Below are 11173 nucleotides of genomic sequence, written 5' to 3' on the forward strand. Positions count from 1 at the left end.
GGGCATGCAATTATATATATATATATATATATATATATATATATATATATATATATATATATATATATATATATATATATCATTATTATTATTGTTATTTTTTTCTTTTTTTTTTGGATGTTAGGAGTTAGGATGGTATTTACTCGCGCATAGTTTTGAATGTTACTTCAGAATCTCTCCTTTAACATGTCTGAAGGGGACACTGTATTACTTAGAACGTGAATTAACGTCTTAAAACGTATTAACAGTGAGCAGTTACTTTGGGATTACACACCAGGTTCAGACGCAATGATTGGACTAATGTATCCGCAGGCGACCTGAGACTCACCGTTTCAACGGTGTCAGTAGTGCTCAACAGAAAAGAATGCATACAGAAAAATATTGTATACTGGCCATGGGCTTTGGTATTGCCCAGAGCCGTAACTAAGCATTTAGCTACCGGGGCATGCAAATATATATATATATATATATATATATATATATATATATATATATATATATATATATATATATAATTGCATGCACCTCCGGATTGAAGCAACCGGAGCTGGATGGAAAGACTTCATATCGTAGCTAGCGGGGCATGCAAGACTCCATATCTTAGCTACCGGGGCATGCAATTATATATACAGTGATCAGTCAAAGCATTTTACAGGGGTTCAGACTCGCACAGAGAAACAATGCACAAAGTTAGCTGATGGACTGAAGTCCAGCAAAGTTCTTTTCTAACAAGAATGTGAACAGCACCCAGGCGGGGGTAAACTCGCACAGAGAAACAATGCACAAAGTTAGCTGATGGACTGAAGTCCAGCAAAGTTCTTTTCTAACAAGAATGTGAACAGCACCCAGGCGGGGGTAAACTGAATTTGTATTGATTTGATCTGTTTATTTATTTATTTATTTAACCAGGAGATTTACCCATTGAGGCCGAGGTCTTGTTTACAAGGGGGTCCTGGAAACATTGCAATGTATAAAAAACAATTACAATGTACAAAAAAGACAATAAACCATGTGTAGTTCAAACTTAAGCAGCAGCATACAGAGATCTGAGAGTAGAACAAATAAGTCATATCTATTAATGTTGACTGAAGGAGAAGCATTGGCAGGTTCTAAGCATTTCCCAAATATGATCTTCAAAGCCAGAGAAAGAAAGATTATCAAATTCCATCTTCAGACTATGATGGAAACAATTCCACATCTTCAGGAGTTGATATGTAAAAGATAATTCTCCCATATGTGTTCAAAGCCTTGGAACAGCCATATGAACAGAATCCTGAGAGTGTAAACTATAGCCAACGCTGGTCCTTTCTACCAGAGCACTCAAATAACGAGGTACCAAACCTTTAAAAACCATAAACACAAAACAATACCAATGAAAATCCTCCGCTTCGTAAGTGCCAGCCTAATTTTATATACATATGACAAGGATGTGTCAAAGGGGAACACTCTAGAGCACATCTGCAACATCTAATTGATGTAGAGACTGCTTACAAGCAAACTGATCAATGTAATCACTGTAATCAAAAACAGGGAAGATAGTAGCAGTGTGGGAAGGTGCCCGTCCCATTGTATATAAACATGTGAGCGCTTATTATTATTATTATTTTTATTATTATTATTATTATTATTATTATTATTATTATTATAATTATTGTTGCTGTTATTATTTTTGTTTTTGCTAGACAGGGACAAAGCTTTCTTGTTCCTAAAAAGAAAAGCTAATTCAGGCCTCTTTAAAACCACTTTATCAATATGGTAATTAAAATGTAAGATGCTCATCAATAAACTTTCTCTAGCAGCTCTCCATACAGTGTAGCAATAGTCCAAGTAAGATTTCTAATCTATTAGAACAGAACAGCATTGTTTTTGTCTTGGATACATTAAGTAATAATCTGCACTGTACAATATTAAATGCTGTCTGTAAATCCCCCTGCTGTACGGAGAATCCTGTCATATACTCAATAGTGTCAACTCCAGATAAATGGACATTCATATTACCCATATCAGATCCCAGGTCATTTACATAGAGTGTAAAGAGGATTGGTCCAAGGACTGCACCCTGAGGTACCCCCTTACATGGAGGTTCAAAGATCCTGAGGTACCCCTTAAATAGAGGTTCAAAGACCCTGAGGTACCCCTTAAATAGAGGTTCAAAAACCCTGAGGTACCCCCCTTACATAGAGGTTCAAAGACCCTGAGGTACCTCTTAAATAGAGGTTCTAAGGTTGAATCCCCTTGAGGACTGCCGTCTGTGTGTTACTGTATATTTCAAATGAAATCCAGGCAGATGATGTCTCAGATATTATTCTGTTCTAAGAAACTTGTTAGTTGTTTGTTTACTAAACTCAAATACTTTGGCATTAGCTGGAAGTGTAGATTTCCAATTTGATGGAATTGAATTTGAAATAAGAGAGAGATTATATAGAACGGCTAATGGTTGCGCAATAATCTGTGCTGCTACCTTTAAAAAATATGGCTCCAGCTAAATTAGAATCAATGTCTGGTTGATCTGATGTCTGATTCATCAAATGCCAAGCTTCAGGTAATAATGAGATTTTGTTTTCTTAATTAAATGTGTACATTTATTCCTCCTCAGGGCACAAAATTGTTGCCAATCATGCTCTGTCTTTCTTTTACATGCTCTAGCCCAGCATTGGTCCCTAGCCTCTAAAGAACGTGTTATTTCACTAGTAAACCATGGACAATTGTATGTTTTTACACAGCATTTTTTGAGTGGGGCATGATCATTAATAAGTGAAGTAAATTCAGCCCCAAAAATGTTCTGAGCAATGTTGATATCTGGAATAGCTGAAATTACAGTCCAGTCTGTATGAGCCAGAGAAAATAGAAAACATTGCTCGTTGAAATTCTTGAAAGTTCTTTTATAGATAACTTTAGATTTAAGTTTAGAAATATGAGCATCTGGAATACAATAAATCATATTGTGGTCGCTAAAAGCATTACAAAATAATAAAAACAATCTTTATTTTTATATAGCGCCTTTCATAGTGGACCACCATCACAAAGTGCTTTACAAGATACGAGACTGGGGTGTGTGAACTATGCATCAGCAGCAGATGAGTCACTTACAACAATGTCTCACCTGAAAGACGGAGCACAAGGAGGTTAAGTGATTTGCTCAGGGTCACACAATGAGTCAGTGGCTGAGCTGGTAGTTGAACCGGGGACCTCCTGGTTACAAGCCCATTTCTTTAACCACTGGACCACACAGCCTCCTATAAATAAATGTACCAGTCAAGTTTTAGTTATGAGGAGTATTTGTAAAACACAATTCAAGAAGATTCAGTTATATCTGTCAGTTAGGTTGGACCCAATGCCAAGCTCAAGTGTTTTAAAACATTTGGTTTATCAGAAAGCCAGTCATAATTCAAATGACTCATGAGTACCAATTCACTGGTGCCTACTAAAGGCTGAGAGTCTTGAGATGATGTCATTAACAGAATCTAGGGCGGACAGTGGCCTAAAACAACCTACTATAAGCAATGGTTCTGTATGCAGCAAGTATAAGTGCAAACCAATGACTTCATAGCTCTTTACTACTAGCTTCATGCGTAACTTGGAAACTGTATTTTATATAAAGTGCTGCTCCCCCACCCTTGGATGCCCTGGGGGCCAATGTTCTCCACTGAATTGAATGTCAGGGAACAATGCCCTACGTCTGCAGCAGCAAGAAATTATATCTGTCAGTAGAACTATTCACCTTAAAGGAGTCATTCCATGTCAAAACTCAATTAGCTACATAGCTAGCAAGGACATTTGTATAGTGAACTACTGCCCCCTAGTGGACAACACTAGTGGAAGACCTTCGTGCAGATCCTATAATTTCAATGGGTCCATATTGTACATGCAGTAAATAATATGCAGGTATGGTGTGAAGCTGTTTATGATAAGGTCCTGTTAATGTCACATTAAACGATTCTGTATCTATTCAACCCTTTATTTCTTTAGCCTGTAATAATGATCTGATTTGTGTTGTGTTGACTAAAGAGATCTTGTTCACTTTTAATGTAAAAACAACATGTTGAATAACGTTCATTGTCCTTTGAACTGTGAGAAGAAAGTATCTGTTGGTAGCATATTAAGAAAAGAAGAGTTAAAATAGCTTTACTCTGCCAGCTGTGGAACTCAGGAGGCGTGGGAGGGATTTTGACTGATATACACACACAATATCTTTCCTTGTCATTTTTAAATGGGCTGAAAAGCTCTTGAATTGTATTTTCCCTGCAGAGTACACAGTCCTTATGTAGTTATAGCACATGTTTACCTTTACAGTCATCCCCCCTTATGTTACTCCTGTTAATTCATCAGCTCATTGGAATGTCATGGACAGAATGCAGTGGGAGTCAGTGTCACTCAAATCCACTCATCACCCCAGGGATGGAAATAAGACTCCCATTGCAGAGCAGTTTGATCTCTTCCTAGTTTTACTATGAGTTTAATATGACACACTGAGCTTGTTATCTATACACTGTGGCTAATCAAGCTCATAATAACACCTGGAATGGGTGGAACTGCTATGCAATAGGAGTCTTATTTTGGGAAATAGTATAAGATAGATGAGTATAAGATAAGAAGGCTTAGATGTTGCTGTACAGTATTGAAATGTTACAAATATAAAGTATGGTAGCACAACATAATACAGAAAAACACAGTGTGTGTGTGTGTGTGTGTGTTTACAGCTGTCTTGTGTTTGTATTACAGTGTGATGTGCATTAACAGTAGACAGCACGTAGGACTCACATGTTGTAAATGAACACGATTGTAATCCATTCAGTACATAGTACTGTTTGTCAGTTTCCTTCGCAAAACAGTTTTAATGAATGTTTCTAAGTATTCGGTGGCTGCCACTTTTTCAGAGTGCATTTCTCGTGCACTTTGCTGTGTCAGGTCTGTCATACAAAGAGTGCCAGACAACTGTGAACACAATTAGAGCTGATCTTAACGTATTGAATCAGTTGATGTAGATTCTGTTGTGGTTTAAACTCTCAGTGAAATGGTAGGTGTAGTTGCTGCTAATAGGTTGCAATGGAGATGTGGTTTATGTATAATGAGTATTGTGCCTGGTTGAATTCTGCTATTGTCACCATTTATCACAGTGATATTAAAAGAGCTGGCTGATATCTAGATTTTGATAGACCAGGGTAAGGTTTAAAACCGGTGAACCACACACTTCCCTTTCCCCTGATAGTTCATTTCGGTTTTACAACGCATGAACAAAACAATAATCTCCGTTGGATTGGGATTTCGACCTCTCAAACGAAACAGACCTCTGTAATTACTACAGAGCTACTGCAGAGCAGAACACTATGGACAACTGCGGAAGGGTCTTTGTCTTTTTGTGTACTGTAAGGACTTGGCATCTTAACCTGTTGGATAGAATGGAAAGGCAAGGGCTAGATGCAAACTGTAAACCATGCTGAATGCCTTACCATTCAACTAAAGACCAAGCTCTGTAGTCAAGAGGTAAGTACGGGTCTCATGCTGATGTCAGTGTTATTAAATGATCAGCCGCTAGGAGGAGATTAATTGCAGAGCCCCTGGCTGGGTGTGTCTGTGTGGTTCTCAGTCTCTGGTTCATTGCAGTGCCCCTGACTGGGTGTGTCTGTATGGTTCTCACAGTCTCTGGTTCATTGCAGTGTCCCTGGCTGGGTGTGTCTTTGTGGTTCTCAGTCTGGTTCATTGCAGTGCCCCTGGCTGGGTGTGCCTGTGTGGTTCTCACAATCTCTGGTTCATTGCAGTGCCCCTGGCTGGGTGTGCCTGTGTGGTTCTCACAGTCTCTGGTTCATTGCAGTGCCCCTGGCTGGGTGTGTCGGTGTGGTTCTTACAGTCTCTGGTGTTCCTTGGTGCAGGTGATGGACAGCTCCATGCCGCTGATTGGAGAGCATGTGGAGGAGGATCGACTGCTCATAGCAGACCTGGTTATAACTAAAATGACTCAGCTTGTCACAGCAACCCACTCGCCTCAGCCACCTCTTGCATCTTCACAGGTTTGGGTCTCTTATTTGAATGTTTTAATGATTCTTGGCATAACCATTGCTAGCAATTCTACTAATAGGGTTGTTCTGTATTGGGAATATAATGGGATCCCAGATTTAAGATTTTCATATTTTCTGTAAAAAAACAAACGAACTGTAAACGTTGCACCACATGGCCTCCTTTGAGACAGTGCCTGTTCTGAAAAATACACAAGTACCCCATTTCAAAGTCTGGTAGCAGTAAAACCAAATCCCTGGAGAACTGCCATACTTTGCAGCCCTCTGCAATATTTCAACCAGCACTCCAGCGGCAGGGATGGAATTAAGACTCCTATTGAATAGCAGTTTCACCCATTCCAGGTTTTATGAGCTTGATCAGCCCCAGTGTGTATGTAACAAGCTCAGGTGTGTCTGATTAAACTCATAGTAAAACCTGCTGCAGGAATGGAAATGATTCCCGTTGCATGGCAGTTTGATCCATTCCTGCAGCAGGAATGGAAATGATTCCGACACAATTGTTCAAACTATTTCGGGCTTCCTTCTGGTATGGATGAGTGTTGTGGTCGCCATGGTAACCCTGACAGTGTTGGTGTGTGTTCAGCCCCAGCAGATTCAGCCCCAGCCAATGAAGGCCCAAACCCAGCCTCAGCCTGGTCCTGGAGCCCAGCCCAAGCCAGCTTCTCAAGGTGGGTACAGTACAGTGCATCTTGCCAGGACATTGATGACCTCCGGGATTACTGCTCGCTGTTGTTTACCTGCGGTGGCGCTTGATTAATGTGTTATCACGGATGTTATGGACAACAGACAGTTATAAAATCATTACAGGGTCAAAGAGGGACATATTTTCAAAGCGTTTACTCCAGTCTTTAATTAACTCCTATCGATAAATGTGATAAAAAGCTATATTGTAATACAGTGTTATAACCAGTACCTGGCCACACCTTTGATTGAATCTCTATCACTCTACCAAAGTATTGAACTCTTTATTAACGTCACGGTTTAGTTTTTTAAAGTGTAAGCTAGAGCAGGATCTACACATTTTGGCAATGCTATTAAGTATTCTTACAAAGATGACTATCTTGCCTCATTGAAAGTACTTACTACTACTAAAAAAAAAGCCTTTTCTTTCTTTCTTTTTGATGTCGTAGGGCCCCATTCCCAAAACTGTAACCTCCTCGGTCCTGAGACCAGGTTCGTTGAGCGAAAACGAAATTCGGCTGTGAAACGCGTTATTTCCTTTACATACAAAATATGAGACCAATATTTGATACTCCGAAATATTGAATGTTCAGTATTGCAAACGTCCGTACCCGAGGGCGCTCTGGCTGACGGTAGCACGGGTAATTTCAAATAAAAAATGTTCGGTACATTGAACAAAAGGACAAGGAGGGATTTAGGAATGTTTTCTTGAACACTTTTTTATTCTTGTTTAAGCTGAAACCTGTTTTATCTGTTTTATAGTGAGTTTCTCTTTTTTCAAAGCTCTGTTTAATCTCAGTGCATGTTAATGTACAGAAACATTCCCTGAAACATCCCTAAAGTTTGGGGAATTGGGCCAATGCAAAATATAGAAAAGTAGACACAACAAAAAAAGAATAGAAAATGAACCGAGATAATGAACTTTGTGCCGAATACAACTGTATATAAAAGTATCCCTCATCTATAGTTATATATTACAGTGTTCCTCAATCCCTTATCAATGTTGTACAATACATTGTTAATTAAATAAAGCAATGCATTTGGTAATATACAGTGCTCCCCATAAGTAGGGTTACCAGATTTCCAGAGTGAAAAGCTGGGAAATGTTTTTCTTCAATTCATTAGCACCATAGCAACTCTGAAGCAGTTAAAATAAGTGGATATAATAACACAATATAATATAAATTGGTCTGCAGTTAACTTGCGGAGCACACTGCTACAGTTTTGTACATTTAAAAAACTTTTGACTACAGTAGCAAAACTGGGACTATTTAACAATTTTACTGCTTCCCAGTTTTCCCGGGATGTCTGGTAACCCGATTTATAAGGCATCCCTTCATACCACATAACCAGTTATAAGGCAGTATGGTCATGGGTCCTATTTGCCCCATAATGCCACTCCACAAGCATTTGTTATTAGGCATAAGCGCAGACTCCTAGCTATGACTCCCCACTATACTGTAAGTGTGTGTGTGTGTGTGTGACAGGTGGCCCTTGTCCAGCGACGGGGCCCCAGGGGTCTCAGCTCCAGAACCCCCAGCAGCAGAGTGCCTCCCAACCACAGAAATCACCGGGACCCCCCCAGCAAGCCAGGTCTGCCAGCACCTCCCCCAACCAGGCCTTCAAGCCGGGCACTTTCCCACCGCAGCAGCCCAGGAATGCTACACAGGGGCAGCCAGGACCCGGCACAGCTCAGAGACAAACCCCACAGTTAAAGTAAGGATTGATCTGATTTATTTTGCATTAAATATAGGGCATTCAGATATAGTTTATAATAAACATTTTATATATATATATATATATATATATATATATATATATATATATATATATATATATATATATAAAATTGCCTGCATATCAGTTGTTGTGGTCGTGCAGAATTGTGGGTTAATCGGAAGAGATTCTGCACATCATTGAATGCACCAAGTCGCTTTATATAATAAACTGGAATATTCCTTGGCTTTAACCCTTGGTGTAGCCAGGATTTGCTCTTCACAGGAGAGTAGGAGCGAGTAAATGCTTTATTCCTTTAATAAGAAGTGGGTAAACTCTGTATTCCCCAAGTGAGAAGTGACTGGACTTGACTACACTACTGGTTAATATTAACATGGTCAACTAAAGCTGAGGGAACTTGATTTCTAGAGACTAGCTTTCAGGCCACTGCTTGTCACCCCAGGGGAGACTTAGTGTTTGATACAGCAAAATTGTCTAAAACTAGGTCTCCCAGTCCTCTGGCTTTGTGTTCCCTCAGCTTTAGATTAACAACCAAGACCATGCTTGGTTTCAAACTGTGTTCAACTAATACACAATTCCCCTGGTCTGACAACTGTTGTAGAAGTGACTCTGCAGCTGCAGTTGTTGATGTATAATTCACCCTCTAGTCTCTGTAAGTCACTTTGGATAAAGGTGTCTGCTTATTAATTATCACCAGTAATTCGAAGCCTGTCCTCTCCTCGTCTCTCTTGTTATAGTAAGTCTCAGTCTCTGACGAATTCCTTCAGTGTCTCCGAAACGCCCCAGCGTGGGAATGGGATCGAGGATGAGGCCAAGGCAGAGACCATCCGCAGCCTGAGGCAGTCCTTCGCCAGCCTCTTCTCCGATTAACTCACCCCCTCCCCGAGGAACCCTTGAGAGAGCCGCAGAGCTGGGAACCTCCCGACACCCAACAGGAGGCAGCGATTCACTGCGTCCCTCGATTTGAAGCTGCTTCTCAACGCAAACTGGGGTCCACACTCAGCAGAGTCTTGTGGGGCACTGGAAGGGATCTGAATTCACTAAAGCATTTGCTCTTAGGGAAACTTTTCTCTACCCGTTTGTTAATAAAGAACTTGATAATGTTACAAAACTGATAGATATATACTTGAATTACAGGAGATATAACCCTTTAAGGTACACAAGGAATTGAACGGTTGCTCAAACGGTTTCTTCTTAAATACATTTGAGAGCGACTCAAGTATCACGATGAGGAAGTTGACAATTTGGACAGATCGAACCAGGCAGTACATTTTTAACCCTGTTTCGTGCACCTCATTGCATAAATAATAAAGTTAGCATCATTTTATTTGTGGGACACATGCAGTATGTCCCTTGTACCTTCAAGGGCTAACCCTGCTACAACCCCTTCAGTCCCTGTGTCTATAATTGCACCATGCTGACTTTCCTATCTGTGCTAAACTTTATAATGCATACTGTACATGTTGGCAAGGCAATTTATTATCATTCTAGAAATTCAATAACAAAATTGTGTCGGAAGGGGAAATAATAATAATAATAATAAAAATACAGTCCAGGTTTACAAGTTTTTGGGTGGCAGTGTTAAGATTTGCCGCTGTTTGAGATCATTAAAATAGACCCCTGCCTGTTAATTTAACCTAATACGTTGTTTTGTAACATTAGCAGGTTTTTGTTCTTTCTGTTTTTTATGAAACGCTGGTGGATTTCACTCCTGGTCCCTGCTTTTAACATTCACTTCTTTCATGAAGGAGCTGTTTTATTTCTATGTATTTTTTTGTTCACTGTGCACTTTGCTAAACTATTTGAATGTTACACTAATTATTTCTTTATGAAACTCTTGCTAGGCGTCTTTAACAATTTTTTTTTAATCCACCACCAAATATATATATATATATATATATATATATATATATATATATATATATATATATATAATCCCAGTTTTTAAATAACTCCTGATTTGAGAGGACAGTTTTTAAGAATGATTTTAAAGAATGATTTGTTAAGGACTGTTTTTTTTCATATATATATTTTTTTTGCAGTTCGACTGTCTGTGAGAGGGTTAGAAGTCTACTCTCATTTTTCTCAAGCTCTGTTTAATCTTTTAAAATCACTCAGAAAAAAAAAACATTCCTTAGTTTGTAAATAGGGCCCAGAGTTACAAAAATGTTCTGACACAACTCATCCTATTTTCTTCTTCCCAGCTGGTGGGAAAGGGTCACTATGAATTCCACTATTAGAATTCCACTTTTAGAATGAAAAACATTCTTGAGCTAAAACTTACAATAATGCAGATTTTTATATACAATGCTATCGATTAAACAACTGCTCCTTATGGCCAATTAGTCACTGTATCTTACCAGGAAGCAGCACTATATACTTATCCATAGTGTTGTACTATCTCAAGATCTTTATCACAGTGCTGCAGGTAATAACATTTAAACAAAATGGATTCCAAACCCTTGGTTAGCACTCCTTTAATAGAATTCATTTCTTTGGAACTTAAGTGTTTTTACTGTTACTTTTCTGTGCTGTGTGTTCATGTTTATCTTATGCTTTTATTCCCTTAAGTGCTAGTAAGTAGCTGGCAAACAGTAGTGTAGTGGATATTCAAGAGTCAAAAATGACATTGTCAAAAACAATCTGTTAAAAATGTGTCAGGCAGGAGAGTTTTTATATTGCAAAGCCCAGCAGTACATTTTATGAAATTAGGAGACTGCACAAAAACATTACAGCAACTG

General features: G+C 39.0%; 1 protein-coding gene across 3 annotated transcripts; it reads left to right on the top strand.

Annotated features, from left to right (window-relative positions):
* The first annotated feature begins 5410 nt into the window (after nucleotides 1-5410).
* LOC117973581 (synapsin-3-like) lies at nucleotides 5411-10306 on the top strand. 3 transcript variants are annotated; one of them, XM_058986411.1, is made up of 4 exons: nucleotides 5411-6008; nucleotides 6598-6682; nucleotides 8183-8411; nucleotides 9200-10306. In XM_058986411.1, exons 1-4 carry the CDS (start codon nucleotides 5628-5630, stop codon nucleotides 9300-9302), a joined length of 798 nt encoding a protein of 265 aa, XP_058842394.1. In that variant the 5' UTR covers nucleotides 5411-5627; the 3' UTR covers nucleotides 9303-10306. The 3 variants fall into 3 exon arrangements, with proteins under 3 accessions (XP_058842394.1, XP_058842393.1, XP_058842392.1); XM_058986410.1 differs by having other exon boundaries at nucleotides 5431-6008; nucleotides 6607-6682; nucleotides 9170-10306; XM_058986409.1 differs by having other exon boundaries at nucleotides 5440-6008; nucleotides 9170-10306.
* Nucleotides 10307-11173: the final 867 nt, after the last annotated feature.

The sequence above is a fragment of the Acipenser ruthenus genome, chromosome 14, assembly GCF_902713425.1.
Source record: "Acipenser ruthenus chromosome 14, fAciRut3.2 maternal haplotype, whole genome shotgun sequence".
NCBI classification, from domain to species: domain Eukaryota; kingdom Metazoa; phylum Chordata; class Actinopteri; order Acipenseriformes; family Acipenseridae; genus Acipenser; species Acipenser ruthenus.

Coding starts and splice junctions, on each gene's coding strand:
- LOC117973581 (XM_058986409.1), top strand. CDS start 5,628: ATGGTTCTCACAGTCTCTGGTTCATTGCAGTGTCCCTGGCTGGGTGTG. Junction 6,009..6,597: donor CACCTCTTGCATCTTCACAG/GTTTGGGTCTCT, acceptor GTGTGTGTTCAG/CCCCAGCAGATTCAGCCCCA. Junction 8,412..9,169: donor AGACAAACCCCACAGTTAAA/GTAAGGATTGAT, acceptor CTCTTGTTATAG/TAAGTCTCAGTCTCTGACGA.